The sequence below is a fragment of the Toxorhynchites rutilus genome, chromosome 2, assembly GCF_029784135.1.
Source record: "Toxorhynchites rutilus septentrionalis strain SRP chromosome 2, ASM2978413v1, whole genome shotgun sequence".
In the NCBI taxonomy this organism is placed as follows: domain Eukaryota; kingdom Metazoa; phylum Arthropoda; class Insecta; order Diptera; family Culicidae; genus Toxorhynchites; species Toxorhynchites rutilus.
In genome coordinates this window covers 236776066-236791546 of record NC_073745.1, presented here as the reverse complement: position 1 = coordinate 236791546, position 15481 = coordinate 236776066, and the positions used below count along the sequence as shown (strand labels likewise).

The window sequence follows — 15481 nt, the reverse complement described above, 5'->3', positions numbered from 1 at the left end:
CTTATAATGTTGTATCGAACAACTATTCTCTCAGTGATGGAGTATGGCAGTTTCTGTTTTCACTCAGCTGCCAAAACACACCTCATTAAACTCGAGCGAATTCAGTATCTTTGTCTCCGTATTGCGTTGGGATGTATGCCCTCAACGCATACCATGAGTCTCGAGGTTTTGGCAGGCGTACTCCCACTAAAAGATTGCTTCAATTTATTATCTCTTCGGTTCCTCATCCGGTGTAAGGTTATGAATCCATTGGTGATCGGAAATTTTGAGCAATTGATCGAGCTAAATTTTCATTCTGGATTCATGAATTCATATCATGAATTCACCTCTATGCAGGTTGTTCCTTCTTCGTATATTCCCAACCGTGTTTGTTTTCCTGACTACATCAATTCCTCTGTACATTTCGATCTGTTCATGAAGGAGAAAATCCATGAAAATCCAGATTATCTTAGATTGGGGTTCGTTCCTACAACCTTCAATGCAAAGTATGGGCGTATCAATTGCGATAATATATACTATACTGATGGGTCCTCTATGAATGAGTCCACAGGATTTGAAGTGTTCAACGTATTTTTTAGCACCTCACACAGTCTTCAGAATCCTTGCTCGGTATATATTGCTGAATTGGCAGCGATATACTGGGCGCTGGACAGCGTCGCCTCACGACCTGTTGAACACTATTACATTGTAACGGATAGTCTTAGCTCTGTCGAAGCTATCCGTTCAGTGAGGCCGGAAAAGCACTCGCCGTACTTCCTTAAGAGAATACGAGAAATTTTTAGTGCTTTATCCAGACGCTGTTATGTCATTACCTTTGTCTGGGTCCCTTCACATTGCTCAATTCCGGGTAATGAGAGGGCTGACTCATTGGCAAAGGTAGGTGCAATTGAAGGCGACATTTATCAGCGTCAAATCGCCTTCAATGAATTTTATTCTTTAGTTCGCAAAAATACCATCGCTAACTGGCAACGCAAGTGGAATGAAGATGAATTGGGCCGGTGGTTTCACTCGATTATCCCAAAGGTTAGCCTCAAACCGTGGTTCAAAAGTCTGGACTTGAGTCGGGACTTTATTCGCACCTTCTCCCGACTCATGTCCAACCACTGTTCGTTAGATGCACTACTCTTCCGTTTCAATCTTGCCAGCAGCAATCTCTGCGTTTGTGGCCAAGGTTATCACGACATCGAGCACGTTGTTTGGTCGTGCGAGGTGTATCTGGTCGCCAGATCGAATTTAGAAAACTCCCTTCGGGCCCGAGGAAGACAGCCCAATGTGCCGGTGAGAGATGTGTTGGCTCGGTTAGACCTTGATTACATGTCCCATATATATGTATTCCTTAAAGCTATAGATCTTCGTGTGTGATTGTCCATACATCCTTATACCCTCCTTTGCTTCCTTTGCGGGTAATTCGTCCCCTTGCTATAAATAGTAGAATAAGTTGAAATGTAAATAAACTATAGATATACGAATAGATTTAAGAATTGAGTGCTCATCAACATTGTTACAATTTCCTTATATCCCATCCTTCTCCTAAAAGTATGTCACCCTTCTAAACTCGAGTACACCGCGAGTAATCGGTTTTCCACCTTACTAACCATAGATGTAAGAAAATTGTTTATATATATATATATAGTTTTAAAAATATATTTAAGAATTCGGCTCCTTTAAACTTAAGTAACTGAACCTGTAAAAATAAACGAATTAATAAAAAAAAAAAAAATTGGATCGATTCGAGGTCAGCCGACCAACCGGCTGATTATTTCCGCAAAGGGATCCGTGAATTGCCAGAAAGATGGGAAAAATTGTGACTAGCGATGGACAATACTTTGAATATTAAATTTGTAACCATTTTTGCAGAATACAACATTAATTTTTGAAAAAAAGGAAGAAACTTACCCGTACTCTTATTAGAAAAAATGTATATTGTTTTTGGAACAATATTTGGAAATATTTGGTTTGTAATCTAGAGAAAATTTAAGAATTTAAAATTAGTCGGAATAGTTCCTAAGACTTTAAATAAGCTAGGTGTTCGGATGGCGTAAGAAAAAACGTCCAGATAGCAGCTAACTCGCACCTTCAAAGCTGTAATATACAGTCAATCCCAAAATTAAGTAAACACCTCGTGCTGTTTTGTTATTTTTGAGTTTTTCGGATTTAAATAAAATAATTAAATGTAACATATTCATCATAAAATCGATCAACTTTACATTCATGTAGTAATAAGAATAAAATTAAAATGGTCACATTTCTACTTCATGTTCAAAATACAAACAAAAAATAGAAGGGTCTGAGCCTAGGGGCACGGACGGAAGTTTGACGTAGGACTGTGATTGTTCAGAACACTTGGTTATTTTAAATGTAATTCTTGTCTTTTTTCAGTAATCTGTTAGTTTAACTTTTTTGAAACTCCAAATAGTAGCCCTGAAAAAGGCCGTTTGTTATATGTACTCATAACCGTCAAACGGTTTGTAACGAACAAAAAAGGAAATTAAGTTTCTGGCAGGAAGTTCAACTGTCTAACTGAAAATGATTAATGAATATAAATGTGACACATAGCAGGGTGGAATGGTAGGAAAATGATATCGTCGTTGATTACATTGAACATGAAGTTTATGGGAAAGAAATAAAAAAACAAGTTGAAAACCCTTACAATTTCGTGATATTTTGAGGTAAGTTACACGTGAAATCATAAAGTTGCTTTATTTTTAATGGATAGCTATGGTATTGTATTTTCTTTCTAGTTTGTTATTCTTATTATTAGTCTTATTCTAAGGCATTAGGAGCAATAGCTTTTTCGGTGAAATAATGTTCGTTTGCAGACTATCACAATCAAGTCGTATTGGTTCTACTGCTCAATCTATCATAGAAGGAATTGAGTCATTTAGAAATATGAATATGAGTCAGGAAGAATATTAATATTTCATTTCGTTTCATTTTTGTGATGCGGTGTAATGTCGATCTCAATAAGTCTTCGCGTGATAATCGCTGCCTTCTCCTAATTAATGAACGATCAATGTATGGGTGACATTTTCTCGTTGCTTTGATGAAATCTTGCATGAAGTTTGAGTGATGCATGAAATCTTGCATCTGATTACTTTAATACCTTGCTAATTTGTTAGATAGAACGAATTATTGCACGCGATTTGTGTTACATACAACATTCATGGAAACGAAGTTGAAAGAAAGAATGCATAATACATGATTTATCTTCGCATCCGCTCGCAAAACCTACCTCTTTCTTTTTTTAAATTGCTCACTTGTTTTTTATTTCCACTGTTGATGGCTCAGGCGAAAGAAATGCTGGATAAATTTTCCGTCTAATGGCATATTTTATAGCATAAATCGTAAAAACGATTCTGTGTAATATGCATTTGAAAACTCTCAATAAACGTTACATTTTTCGTAGAGTGACCCCCAATATAGAAATCAAAGACGTAGTCCTACGTCAAAAATCTCCAATAAGGACATGGCAAAATTGAGTGTACAGTTCAAGTTTTTCTTTAAAAGAAAATTGAAATCAGGTCACGCGTATTATTCGGCATAGAAATCTCAACCAAGTATTACTAATAAAAATGACGCAAGTAATGCTACGTTGAGAAGGCAAAAGTTCCACTGGAACGTTAGTGCCATCCAAGAAGAAGAAGAAGTATTTGGTATGGCCCCTCTTTGGCGTCCAGCACATCCTGCAAGCGACGAGGCGAGATTTCTGGTCACTGTAGACGGAAGTGCCTCCCAGATCTTCGTAATCGTCGTTTTGAGTTCCGCTTTGTTTCCTGGATTTTTATTCTTCAGATGGTTCTTGATTTCCCACCATAGATACTCAATAGTGATCAAGTCCGGTGATTGCGGAGGTGCTTTGAGTGGATTGGGACATTATAGAGCAGGTATTCCCGCACGATGAGGTCAGTTTGTTTCGGGTCATCATTCTGTTGAAAGTAGTAATCACGAGGGAGACCCAATTTCTGAATGGGAGACTGCAGGTTACGGTTCAGAAAGATTAATGAAGCCATCTTGTCCATCGCCGAATCGATAAACTCCATGATTCCAGTTCGAGAAGCCACCAATGTACCATACATCAGCTGACTACCGCCACCGCGTTTTACTGTGTGGACCATATGTTGAACCTGGAGCACCGATCCTGGTTTCCTCCACACCATTTGTCTTCCATCCGATTCCAAGATCCGAAAGTTTCCGATTTTTTTACGTGATTTACAGACGTCATTACTCGTCTGTTTTTAGTCGAGCTCGGCTTCTGGGTATGAGAACAAACCTATTTTCTCTTTTTGTCATTCTAAACCTAACCGCTATTAATATAACACGTTGTTAGTTTTTCTCTGAGTATACTCATCGTGTTCGACTATGTTTTCAGGTTTTTTTCTCTAAAACCACAAGTGGAAGGGGTGCAACCAGACACTTCCACACCGAATGCGAAAGCTTCACTCGATGCAACTGTTCCGAATATTCAACGAATACGAATTTCCTCGAATACGAGGACCTGTTCACCATTTCAGTCCGAGGAAAAATAATCTTTTCATGTTTATCGGTTTCACCTAAATTTATTTATCGATTTGGCCTATATTCCTCTTTCTTTATTAATTCTTTAACCTACAACGTCGAACCACATTATCTAATCATCTAACGGATATACTGGAACGGAGCCTCAATTTATGAGCGAGTGTGATCTTTCTTCAACGTCTGGCCTTAACACGTTCACGCCGGCGCTGTAATTAATGCTCCTTGTCATCTGGCGGCTGCACTTTTTTTTTTTTTTTTTATCTTCGCTTATTTTTCGTCGGCCTATTTCCGCCACTTTTAGTGCCAATCACCGACATCAGGGAGGCGACTCCACCTGTTCCTACCTATCAGACTCAACAACTCATGAGCCGGGCCAACTTCTTTTACTTCCGCTCCGAAGGAAGACGTAACCAGAGATTTTTCGCCTCAGAAAATCCCAACGACGCCAGCTGGGATTGAACCCAGGCCGATCGGATTGTGAGGCTGTTACGCTAACCATACAACCACTGGCGCCGTCTGACGGCGGCTGCACTTAATGCTTTCCAATTAAACGTGTCGCATTACAGGTCTGTCCAATTAGCAAAATGTCGTATTAAATGTAAATTACTGTGTAAAAATGGAGTGATATCAGCCTGCCTTTCTGATCTGATTCTTACGGACTTGGAAACTACTAAACCGATCGGATCAAAAATTGGTATGTGGGGGTTTTAGTTGCCGGGGAACATTTTTATGACAGTTCGAGACCCCTCCCCCTTTCTATGGGCGGCTGCCACACAAATGGAACACAAATTTCTGCATAACTTGAGAACTAATCAAGCAAATCGATTCCAACCAATTGACAACTGAACATTTTCGGAAAACTCTGAAAGAAAATGGGATAATTCGGAAAATTCAATTCCCATATGTTCTACAATTACATAGTAAGAAGCGTTTTAGTCCATTTGCTGTTGCTCTAGCGAAATTGATCTTTGTTTGAAAGTGGAAATGGATTTTAATGTGATAAATCGCACTCCTATATCTTCTGCTATCTATATAAATAAAAATTGATCGGCTAATATGTTGATAACTTGAAGGAAGGAATTGTTCGATGTATGGTTGTCTTTGTTCTATCATATTTTCTGTAACGGACATGTAACGGAGAAAAATGTTATTTGCAACTGGTTCAAAACATCATGTACGTGAATTGTGTCTGAAAATAGTCTGATATTAAAATGACGAGTTTTGCGATGAACGTGCGCTTAGTAGGAAAACGTGATTGTTTGAAGGTATTAATGAAAAAAAAATTTTGGGCAGGACGAAGTTTGTCGGGTCAGCTAGTTCATCATGAAATAGGGAAAATCGCGGATTGCAACGGATCTAAATCTAGTAATTATATATAAAGCTATCGGAAACGACGTAAAGCATTTACATACATTTACATACATGCTGAGTTCAAAATTATTCATATCTATTATGTAGTATATTTTTGATTAGAATTAATTCTCTATCAATTGATTTACCTTCTTATCCTCTACTCTCGAACCTGACCCAAATTCCCTTTCTGGGTGTCAATAGAATTGACGTTTTGGAAAATTCGAGCGGAAGCTCTTGTTTTTCAGAAAGTTGTACCCTAAACTTTCTGAGCAACGTAGCGATTCCTATCTTGCTTTGGGTGAGTGCAAACTTCATTCCTGGACAAATGCGCGGCCCCTCACCAAAACCTAAGAAAGTATACCGGTGGCGACACCGTTTGTTTTCCTCCAGAAACCGATCGGGATCAAATCGGTACGGCTCGGGATATATCTGTGGATCATAATGAATGGCGCTAATTGGAATAATGGCTGTCATTCCACTCTTCAACCAGATCCTTTTCTTGTCGGCTGGATATTGGGGAGGCAATTCGATATCCTTAGTGCAGACCTTTTGCAGAGTGAAAAGCGCACTGTGCATCCGCAGTGTTTCGTACATAGCCCTTTCCATGTAAACCAATTTTTACAAAGCCTCATCGGTTAGGGTTCCATTACATTCTTTCAATACAGAATCTACTTCATCCAGTACTTTATCCTGAATTTCTTGGTTGGCTGCCAGCTGGAAAAAAACGTATCGTATCAATATAAGAAAATACAGGAAGTTCGGAAAGAAACAACCTCATAAAGCATGTAGCTCATTAGGATGCTGGATGTTTCGAATCCTTCAATGAGGAATGTGACAGAGTGTCCAACAATTTCAGTAGCGTTCACGTCGATCGTGCCGTTTTGTGAGAGTGAGTCATAAATCGCTTGGAACAGATCTTGTCGTTTTATTTCACCATCTCTGCGTTGGCGCATGACTTCACCTATCACTGCGCGAAACCATCGATCTACATCTCGAGGGACAAACCTACGAATATAGTGACATTCGAAGTTAAAAAATATCTTATGTATCCTATGACATTCCACACATGAAAGGTTCAAAATGTTTTCTTCATATTTAGTTTGTTTTAATGAACTAATCAAAGTTTGCGACCTACATACACTTGAAACATTTCGATAGTAAACCATGTTTCGTTCGCATCGAACGCATCTTATCTATTCACGAGTGTTCTTATCACGTTGTGAATAAGTTGTATACATTACGTACGTATGTATACGGCAGTGGAGAACTCAAACGTTCAACATGAATTCACTGCACTTAGTAACGATTAAGATCTATTAGTATCGCAGTTCAACATGAACAGTACTTACGGTAATTTCAACATTGACGAAAGCCAAGGAGCAAAATGGGTCAGGAACGGGCGCAACCATGCAACGAGCGAATCTGATTTAAAAACCGCTAGACCATTCCGTCGGAACTCGGCATCGGGATTATGGAATGACTCGGCGTCTATACCAAAAGCGCAGCTAGCTACAACGTCGATGGTATACTTCGCACAAATCTATAACTTAAAAAATTGGTTATTTTGACCCAGTAAAACTAGGAAAGGTACATACATCGTTGGCCTCGAAATCCGGGCATATCACACGGTTGCTGGTAACATGTTCCAAGAAATTTTCCGTGATATTTTTAATTATTGGTACAACAGCTCGTATTTTTGCCGTGGAAAAAACTGGCGTTATTTGGGACCGCCTTTGCTTCCATTTGTCCCCGGATTGAGTGAATGGGTTCATCGCAATGAGGGGATCGATGGTCTCATCCACTCGGAAGGAGTTTTTGTTGTAGCTCTGAAAGTTGCTCACAAGAATTTCCTTCACCAGGTCCATATCACGAACAACGACCGCTGGTTTGTTGAACAACTCGTAGATTCCCACCCACAATGCCGAGGGATATGAACTGGAATATACGAGTATATTACGTTGCAAATATTGAAGGAGCTTTTTGAAACATGTCACCGATAAATATCGTCGTAAATATCGTCATAATGCTTCTTCGCAATGAGCTGTTCGAAAACATTGCCGAAAAATGGAAGAGGCTGCGGTCCATCAATGTTACCCACGCGGCGCCAGTAGCTACAAGACCATTTGAAATACAAGCAAGCAGCCAACACGGACAGCGCAATACAGAGCTCAATCATTTTCACGATGTGGTTCTCACTTGACTGGATGATAGAATGCACTTTTCAACGATATTTGGGTGAGAGAAACGAGCAGATCGTACACTCATTCAAACCCTAAACGATATCTCTCTCCAGTCCCATTGATAGAGGACAAACTAATCAATCAATGTTTCGGTTGTTGATAGCAGAGTTAGAACTGCAGGTTGGTTTGAAAATGTGTGAAAAAATATACACAAAAATATAATCATCTGTTGACTCAGTTGATTTATGTGATCTTCAGAATTTCGTTTTGAAAAATGCAGCGACGATGAAAAAGTCTTAATATTTGTTCGCATCATCTTGAGAGTAAAATTGAGTATAACATTATTCGCGCTGTAGCGTCACAATGAAGCGATATTCATGAAATGTGTTGGTAAATTATCGCATATCACTCACGGTAATGATTACGTTTACAACAATGACCCATAACTATAATCAAACCAGCAGGAACGCTTCTTCTTTTTATTCATGAAATCTATATATATAAAAATGGATTTCTGTCTGTCTGTCTGTCTGATTCTTATGGACTCGGAAACTACTGTACCTACCGAAATAAAAATTGGTATGTAGGGGTTTTTGGGGTCAGGGAAGGTTCTTATGATAGTTCGAAACCCCTCCCCCCTCACTAGGGGGTGGGGGGGGGGTATTTAGTCATTCAAATAAAACACAAATTTATACATTACTTGAGAATTGATCAAGCAAATGAAACGATATTTGGCATGTGGAGGTTTTAGGGTGCAATAAATTAGTCTATGGTGGTTATATACTCCTCCCACCTCTCTTTGGGGGAGCTGCTATACAAATGAAACGCAAATTTCTGCATTACTCGAGAATTGATCAAGCAAATGAAACCATGATAGGCATATGCAGGTTTTAGGGTGCAATAAATGTTTTTATGGTGGTTAGACACTCCACCCCCTCTCTAAGAGGGGGCTGCCATACAAATGAAACACAAATTTCCGTATTACTCGAGAATTAATCAAGCAAGTGAAACCCAATAAGGCATATGGAGGTTTTAGGATGCAATAAATGTTTCTATGGTGATTAGACACTCCGCCCCCTCTCTAAGGGGGGCTGCCATACAAATGAAACACAAATTTCTACCGTACTCGAGAATTAATCAAGCAAATGAAACCAAATTTGGCATGTGGAGATTTCCGGGTGCAATAAATGTTTTTACGGCGTTTAGACACTCCACCCTCCCTCTCTAAGGGAGGGATTTTCTACATCACTCGAAAACTCATCAAGCAAATGGAACCAAATTTGGCATATGGATACATATTTGTTTGACACTCCTTTCTTCTCTCTGAAAGGGGGGGGGGGGGGGTAAGGTTGCACAACTCTAGAATTAATCAAACAAATGGAATCAAACTTAGCATATAGAGGTTTTAGGGATCGATAAACGTTTCTATGGTAGTTTGACACTCTCTCTAAAGGGGGCTTCCATGCAAATGAAACACAAATTTCTACATAACTCGAGAATCAATCATGCAAATTGAGCCATATTTGGCATGTGGAGGTTGTAGGGGGCACGAAACGTTTCTATGGTTGTTCGACACACTAACCCCCTCTCTAAGGGCATGGGGGCTACCATACAAATGAAACGCAAACTTCTGCATAACTCGAGAACTAATCAAGCAAATGAAGCCAAATTTGGGATGTGAAGGTTTTTTGGTACCAGAAATGTTTCTATGATGGTATGAAACCCCTTCCTCCTTTGGAAAGGAGAGGGGGCCCCATAAAAATAATGCAAATATTTCAACCAAGCATATTCCAACCAAACATGACAATTGAAAATTTTCGGAAAACTCTGAAAGAAAATAGGAAAATTCGAAAAATACAATTACATATTGACAACGTCAAATGGACTACCATTTGATGCTTGCGGTAACGAAATTGATCATCGTTCGAAAGTATATCTATTTCTATCTATATAAATAAAAATGCATCGCCGAATGTGTTGATAGGAGCAAAATTCGAGAAAGGAATTGTCCGATTTAGGACTGTCTTCATTCTGTCATATTTTCTGTATGAAACATTTATTAACATTTATGTAACGGAGAAACATGTTATTTGCAAGTGGATGAAAAATCTTGCACGAGAATTGTGTCTGAAAATAATCCTTTATTATAATGTCGAGTTTTGGTAGAAGTACTGAAATTTTTGACGTGGGACTACGTCTAACCGGAATATATGGGGGGTAATATGAAAACCTAAACACAGGACATGCAGGAAAAAATGAAAGATTCCGAATACCTATAACTCGAATATTTCTTACTGGATCGGAAAGAGGTTTGCATCTATTGATAAGGAATATTTCTACGCGTCTATTGCAATGAATGAAATGTTATTTTCATTAGATAAACAATTGAATAACTGTAAAACGTTAAGCGTTATCTAAGCGCTCTAACTGCCTTGTTTCGATTGGCCTGATTTACGGTTTCCCCAACACAGCCATCAAAACTAAGCAGCCTTGGGGAACTCGACATTGCATACACATGAAAGTAGGGGGAGTTTTCGTTCTCACCGAAATGTGTTCCCTAACAGAGATTTCATAACCAAGGTGCCCGAAGGAAATCGGCATTGCAAATTCATACAAGTCGGGTGTTTTTGTTCCGACTGAAATGTCTTTCCCTAACACAGCCTTCAAATCCATGGAGCGTGGGGATATTTACATTGCAAGTACATGCGAGTCGGGAGTATTCTAGTTCCAACTGATATGTGTTTCCCCATCACCGACTTCTGAGCCAGGTGTCTGGGGGAAATTGGCATTACAAATTCAGATAGGTCGGGGGTATTTTTGTTCCAACTGAAACATGTTTCCCTAACACAGCCTTCAAACCCAAGGTTTCTGGGGAAATCGACATTGCAAATACATGCAGGTTGGGGGCATTTTTGTTTCGACTGAAATGTGTTTCCCTAACACAGATTTCAAATTTAAGATTTCTGGGGAAATCGGCTTTGCAAATAAATGCAAACTATAAGTACTTTTGTACTCGCTTGCCTATGTGCAGACTATAACATGTTTCCCTAACATGGTCTTCTAGACTTAGGAACCTGGGAATTTTTCGTCAAAGAAATTGCCTCCGTCTTGCACTGTGGTCACGCGTATTCTAGAGCTTGCCACTCAGAATGCATTCAAGGCGTGTTATTTGGCACAGAAATCTCAACTAAGTACTAATAAAAATGACGCAAGTAATACTACGTTGAGACGGCGAAGTTCCTCTAGGAACGTTAGTGCCTTTGAAGAAGAAGAAGAAAGAAGAAGAACCTGGGAATATCGTGCAGACACTAGAGGCGAATGAACTTTCAGGTTTCAAGCAAATTCGCAGTTCGAGAAGTACGTTCACTTGAGGGATGCATAATAATCGTTTGATTATTCTTCCGTTCACATATTTCGAAACTTAAACCAAACGTAAAAGGACTGTCGTTTAATTTACTTTTAACGAAGAACATAATCTATAAAAATGCATGAATTGACCTTACTTGTTCAATCTTTTTACTCACGAAGCAAATATATTGAATTCAATTGAATTCGGAAATTGTTTCATTCAATCAAGAGTTTAATCAATACAAACAAGTGATTGCTAAGCTAAGGTAGTCCCACGTCAACCTTGCGGTTGTATCATAGATATAACCCACCCATTTTTTAGTAAAAAATAATTTCAAAGGGTAGATTAGAAGATCAATTAATGAACTGTTCTGCGATTGAACCCATGAACGTGCGCTTAGTAAGAAAACGTGGATGTGATAATGAAAAATAAATTTTGGGCGGGACGAAGTTTGCCAGGTCAGCTAGTAGTATTATAGAACATGATTCTCAATAACTCCCAGACAAAGTTGAGGGCTCTAAGAAGGATACTAGCTCGGCCATTCCATGCCAAACCGATATAATTAAAGTGACCAGATGGTCAGAGGTCTAACGCGGGACACAAATAACAAAACGATATGTGTATACGTTATGTGAACATAAACCATAGTTTAGCGAGTCTAAACTGATCAGTATTATTTTTTTCTGAGTATCGGCACTTAGTTGTGATTTTTCGGTGGTTTAGATTTTGTTTTTTTTTTTGAGGTTCATCCCTTTAAAAAAATCAACATGATCAAATTGTGATATTGAAATATATTGATATTGCGGGACATTTTCGTATCTTTTGCCAAAAGCGGGACGTTTCGCGGGACGGAATCTTACGCGGGACATTTTGTTGAAATGCGGGACTGTCCCGCGTAACGCGGGACTTCTGGTCAGTTTAGATATAATGGTTCTCAGATATTCGTGAAAATTGGTAGGTTTGTTTCTTATTGCAAAGTATAAAATCGTTTTTTTAAATTTTTTTTTAGGGTGGTTCGAAAATTCAATTTTCCCCCCTTTTTATTTTTTAATTTTTAATTTATTTATTTCGCCGTCTTGGATTTAAAGATTCCTACAGACTGTTTACTTAGGCGAGTTCCTTAATTCTATTTTTGAATACATTTTTAGATATATTAAATTCAAGACAATTATTCGCTACATTGAATTTACGGAAACATTAAAATATAGCAAAAAATATGATGCCCTTGGTTCCGGAACCATGTAAACTATGAAAACCAATTACAATTAATAATTACGATTTTTTCCCAAGTGTAATATTTTTTCAAGCAAGGTTAGCTTAATGGATTAAATTGATATGTCAATCATCTAAATCAGTCCAGTAGTTCAAAAGTTATAAATTTTTGTTGTGGAAAAAAGAGTAAAAATGGATTTTTCGGATCATCGGTTAATTTTGAAAAATCATTTCTCAAGAACAAAAACATGGGTTGGTATAACCGCAAGGTTGACGAGGGACTATCGTTAGCTTAGTAATCATTCGTTTTTATTGATTTAATTATTAGTTGAATGAAACAATTTTAGAATTCAACTGAATTCAACACATTTACTGTGTAAGTAAGGAATTTGAACAAACGCCTTTCTTCCTTCCTTGTTTGGTGTATAGAAACTTTTGCAGTTCATTCGTCTCTAACGCTGAGAAGGGTTCTTGTGGAATGAAAACTACTACATTACTTCTCCTTCACCTGTCTTAAGACAATCCATTCCCACTCAACACCCGCCGGCAACGAGGTTGCTCCGATGACCCCCAAACGAGAAGTGGCGGGAGAACAAACGCCCTGTAATGTAAGGCACCTTGGTTTAGATGGCTATGTTAGGGCACACATGTCGGTGAGAACAAAAGCCTCCCCCCTACACAACTTGTATGTATTTGCAATGCCAATTTCCCCAGGCACGTCGGTTTTGATGGCTGTGTTGAGGAAACCATAAATCGGGCCAATCTAAACGGGTCAGTAAGAGCGTTTATATAGCGCTTGACATTTTCAGTTATTCAATTGATTATGTCACAAATAATAACATTTCATTAATTGTGATAGAAGCGTACCGAGGCCATGCAAACTATAAAAAACAAATGCAATCAATAATGTCGGAATCAAAATCATTTTTTTAGGTAGTGTAGTATTTTTTCAAAGAAGACTTCATTGGCTTCAATTTCTGCTTAGAATTGCGAGTTACATTCAAGCGAAAGAGCTTATTTTATTGTTTTCTCTTTGTATAGTACTGCGACCAAATATATTTCGTCAAGTGCAATTGACAGGAATGCTTCCGAAGATTATTCTTCCCCGTCAGTAGAATATTTTTATATTCAAATAATGAAGTGATCATCATATCATTTCGTTCAATCGACAAAGAGACAACGTAACGCTCTCGTTTTCGAATTGCCCCAAATATTCATTTATTCATTCATTCAAATGGATTCAGATTCAACTTCAAACAAATGACCAATAAACCAACGATAGTCGCTTAAAACGATCGGATATGGTTTTCTGAGCTACTCCAAGTTCTTGTTGCGTTTGTGACGGATCTTGATTGAGTAAAGCCTCTAATTCTTCATCTTCTAACTTTTTTTGCGGTCTGGAACGTTCTTCGTCTCCTAAGTTAAAATTACCACTTTTAACCCGTGCAAACGTTTTTTCATTCGCGTGATATCTCGGCTTATGTCCAATCACTACAACCTAAACGCGCATCTCTATCGCATTGGGCTCGCAGCAAACAATCTTTGTGATTGTGGCGATGGCTACCACGACATCGAGCATGTTGTCTGGTCGTGTATCCGGTTCCATGCTGCTCGCTCTCAGCTCTCTAGAGCACTGAGAGCACAAGGCAGATAATCGGATATCCCCGTCCGGGATATCTTAGGTAGCCGGGATCCTGATCTTCTGCTTCATCTATATCTGTTCCTCAGAAACGCCGATGTCAACGTTTAATGATGTTTCCTTCGTTGTGCCCCCGTTTCATATCCCTCCTATCCGATCGATAAACTTTTACTTAGTCGCGGCAATACATACACACACTCTTTACAGATGCACGGGCCGAAGATTGTGCAGTCCACTGATCATTCAACAAGAGCCAAAGGTTGTACCGCTCATGACAACTCTACACGAGCTGATGATTGCGCCGGCTAGTGACCATTCTATCCTGGATTCCTCGAGGCGAGAAAGACGCACCACGCTAGATATGGGGTACATACTAGGGGGGCGTTGCTGATTAATGGTCAGCTGCATCCCAATAGAAAGTATCCCGTGTCGGGCACACGTACAGAGCATCGAAGACTGCAACATACCAATTATGAGAACACTTGTAATACTAACCTCGAGCCAACCGCGAGTAATCGGTTACATATTACTAACATAGTTGTAAGACAAAAATTGTCAAAATATTGGACTCCCGGCCCCGTCAGGCTAACTCCACATGTGGCTTAATAAAATATATATTTTGGAAAAAAAAACCGTGCAAACCACGTCTAACACGTTCGCTCAGTTGGAGCATAGTCACCATAAACTCCCACCAAAATGCGATGATTTGCCGCAGTTTTTATATTGAAGTAATGAAGTAACATTCCTCGCAAAAACACTCTCGTTGATACGAAATTCGACATATTCGAAATGGCAAAAAATTATGTTGTTTATGCTTCAACTTTTTGACATACAGTGAAGAAGACGCACAATGACAGTAATTTTCCAACGAATGTCTGGAAATTTGATTCAATGGAACAATAATCAAGTTACGCCATCTGTTGTAAAACCAAAGAAACTTACCGGTACACCTAATATATGAAGACAATCTGTGTGCATCTCTCTACCGCATGAACCTATAAAAATCATATTATTTTTAATTTTAGTATTGGAAAAAAATCGAGAAACGTAGAAAAAAAAACGTTTTATAAAATGCTGTATCAGAGCGAATCAGAGTTGTAAAGTATTACTTGAAAAAGAATGGAGAATTTTATCCGGCTTCGCATCTGAATTAATTATAATCTACTAGCTGACCCGGCAAACTTCGTCCCGCCCAAAATCTGTTTTTTGTTATCAATACCTTCAAACATTCAC

The 15481-nt window shown here is 38.7% G+C and overlaps 1 protein-coding gene across 1 annotated transcript; it reads right to left on the bottom strand.

Annotated features, from left to right (window-relative positions):
• Positions 1–6327: 6327 nt before the first annotated feature.
• Positions 6328–14722, bottom strand: LOC129767225 (probable cytochrome P450 308a1). The gene is made up of 5 exons (XM_055767890.1): positions 7863–14722; positions 7464–7803; positions 7218–7408; positions 6642–6873; positions 6328–6582 (listed from the first exon to the last, which is right to left on the bottom strand). Exons 1-5 carry the CDS (start codon positions 8042–8044, stop codon positions 6487–6489), a joined length of 1041 nt encoding a protein of 346 aa, XP_055623865.1. The 5' UTR covers positions 8045–14722; the 3' UTR covers positions 6328–6486.
• Positions 14723–15481: the final 759 nt, after the last annotated feature.

Bases quoted from the DNA above. Each gene is read 5' to 3' on its own strand.
- LOC129767225 (XM_055767890.1), bottom strand. From the start codon at position 8,044: ATGATTGAGCTCTGTATTGCGCTGTCCGTGTTGGCTGCTTGCTTGTAT. The intron at 7,804-7,862 runs GTGACATGTTTC...CGTATATTCCAG, and splicing joins ATTTACGACGATATTTATCG to TTCATATCCCTCGGCATTGT. The intron at 6,583-6,641 runs GTTGTTTCTTTC...GTTTTTTTCCAG, and splicing joins TGAGCTACATGCTTTATGAG to CTGGCAGCCAACCAAGAAAT.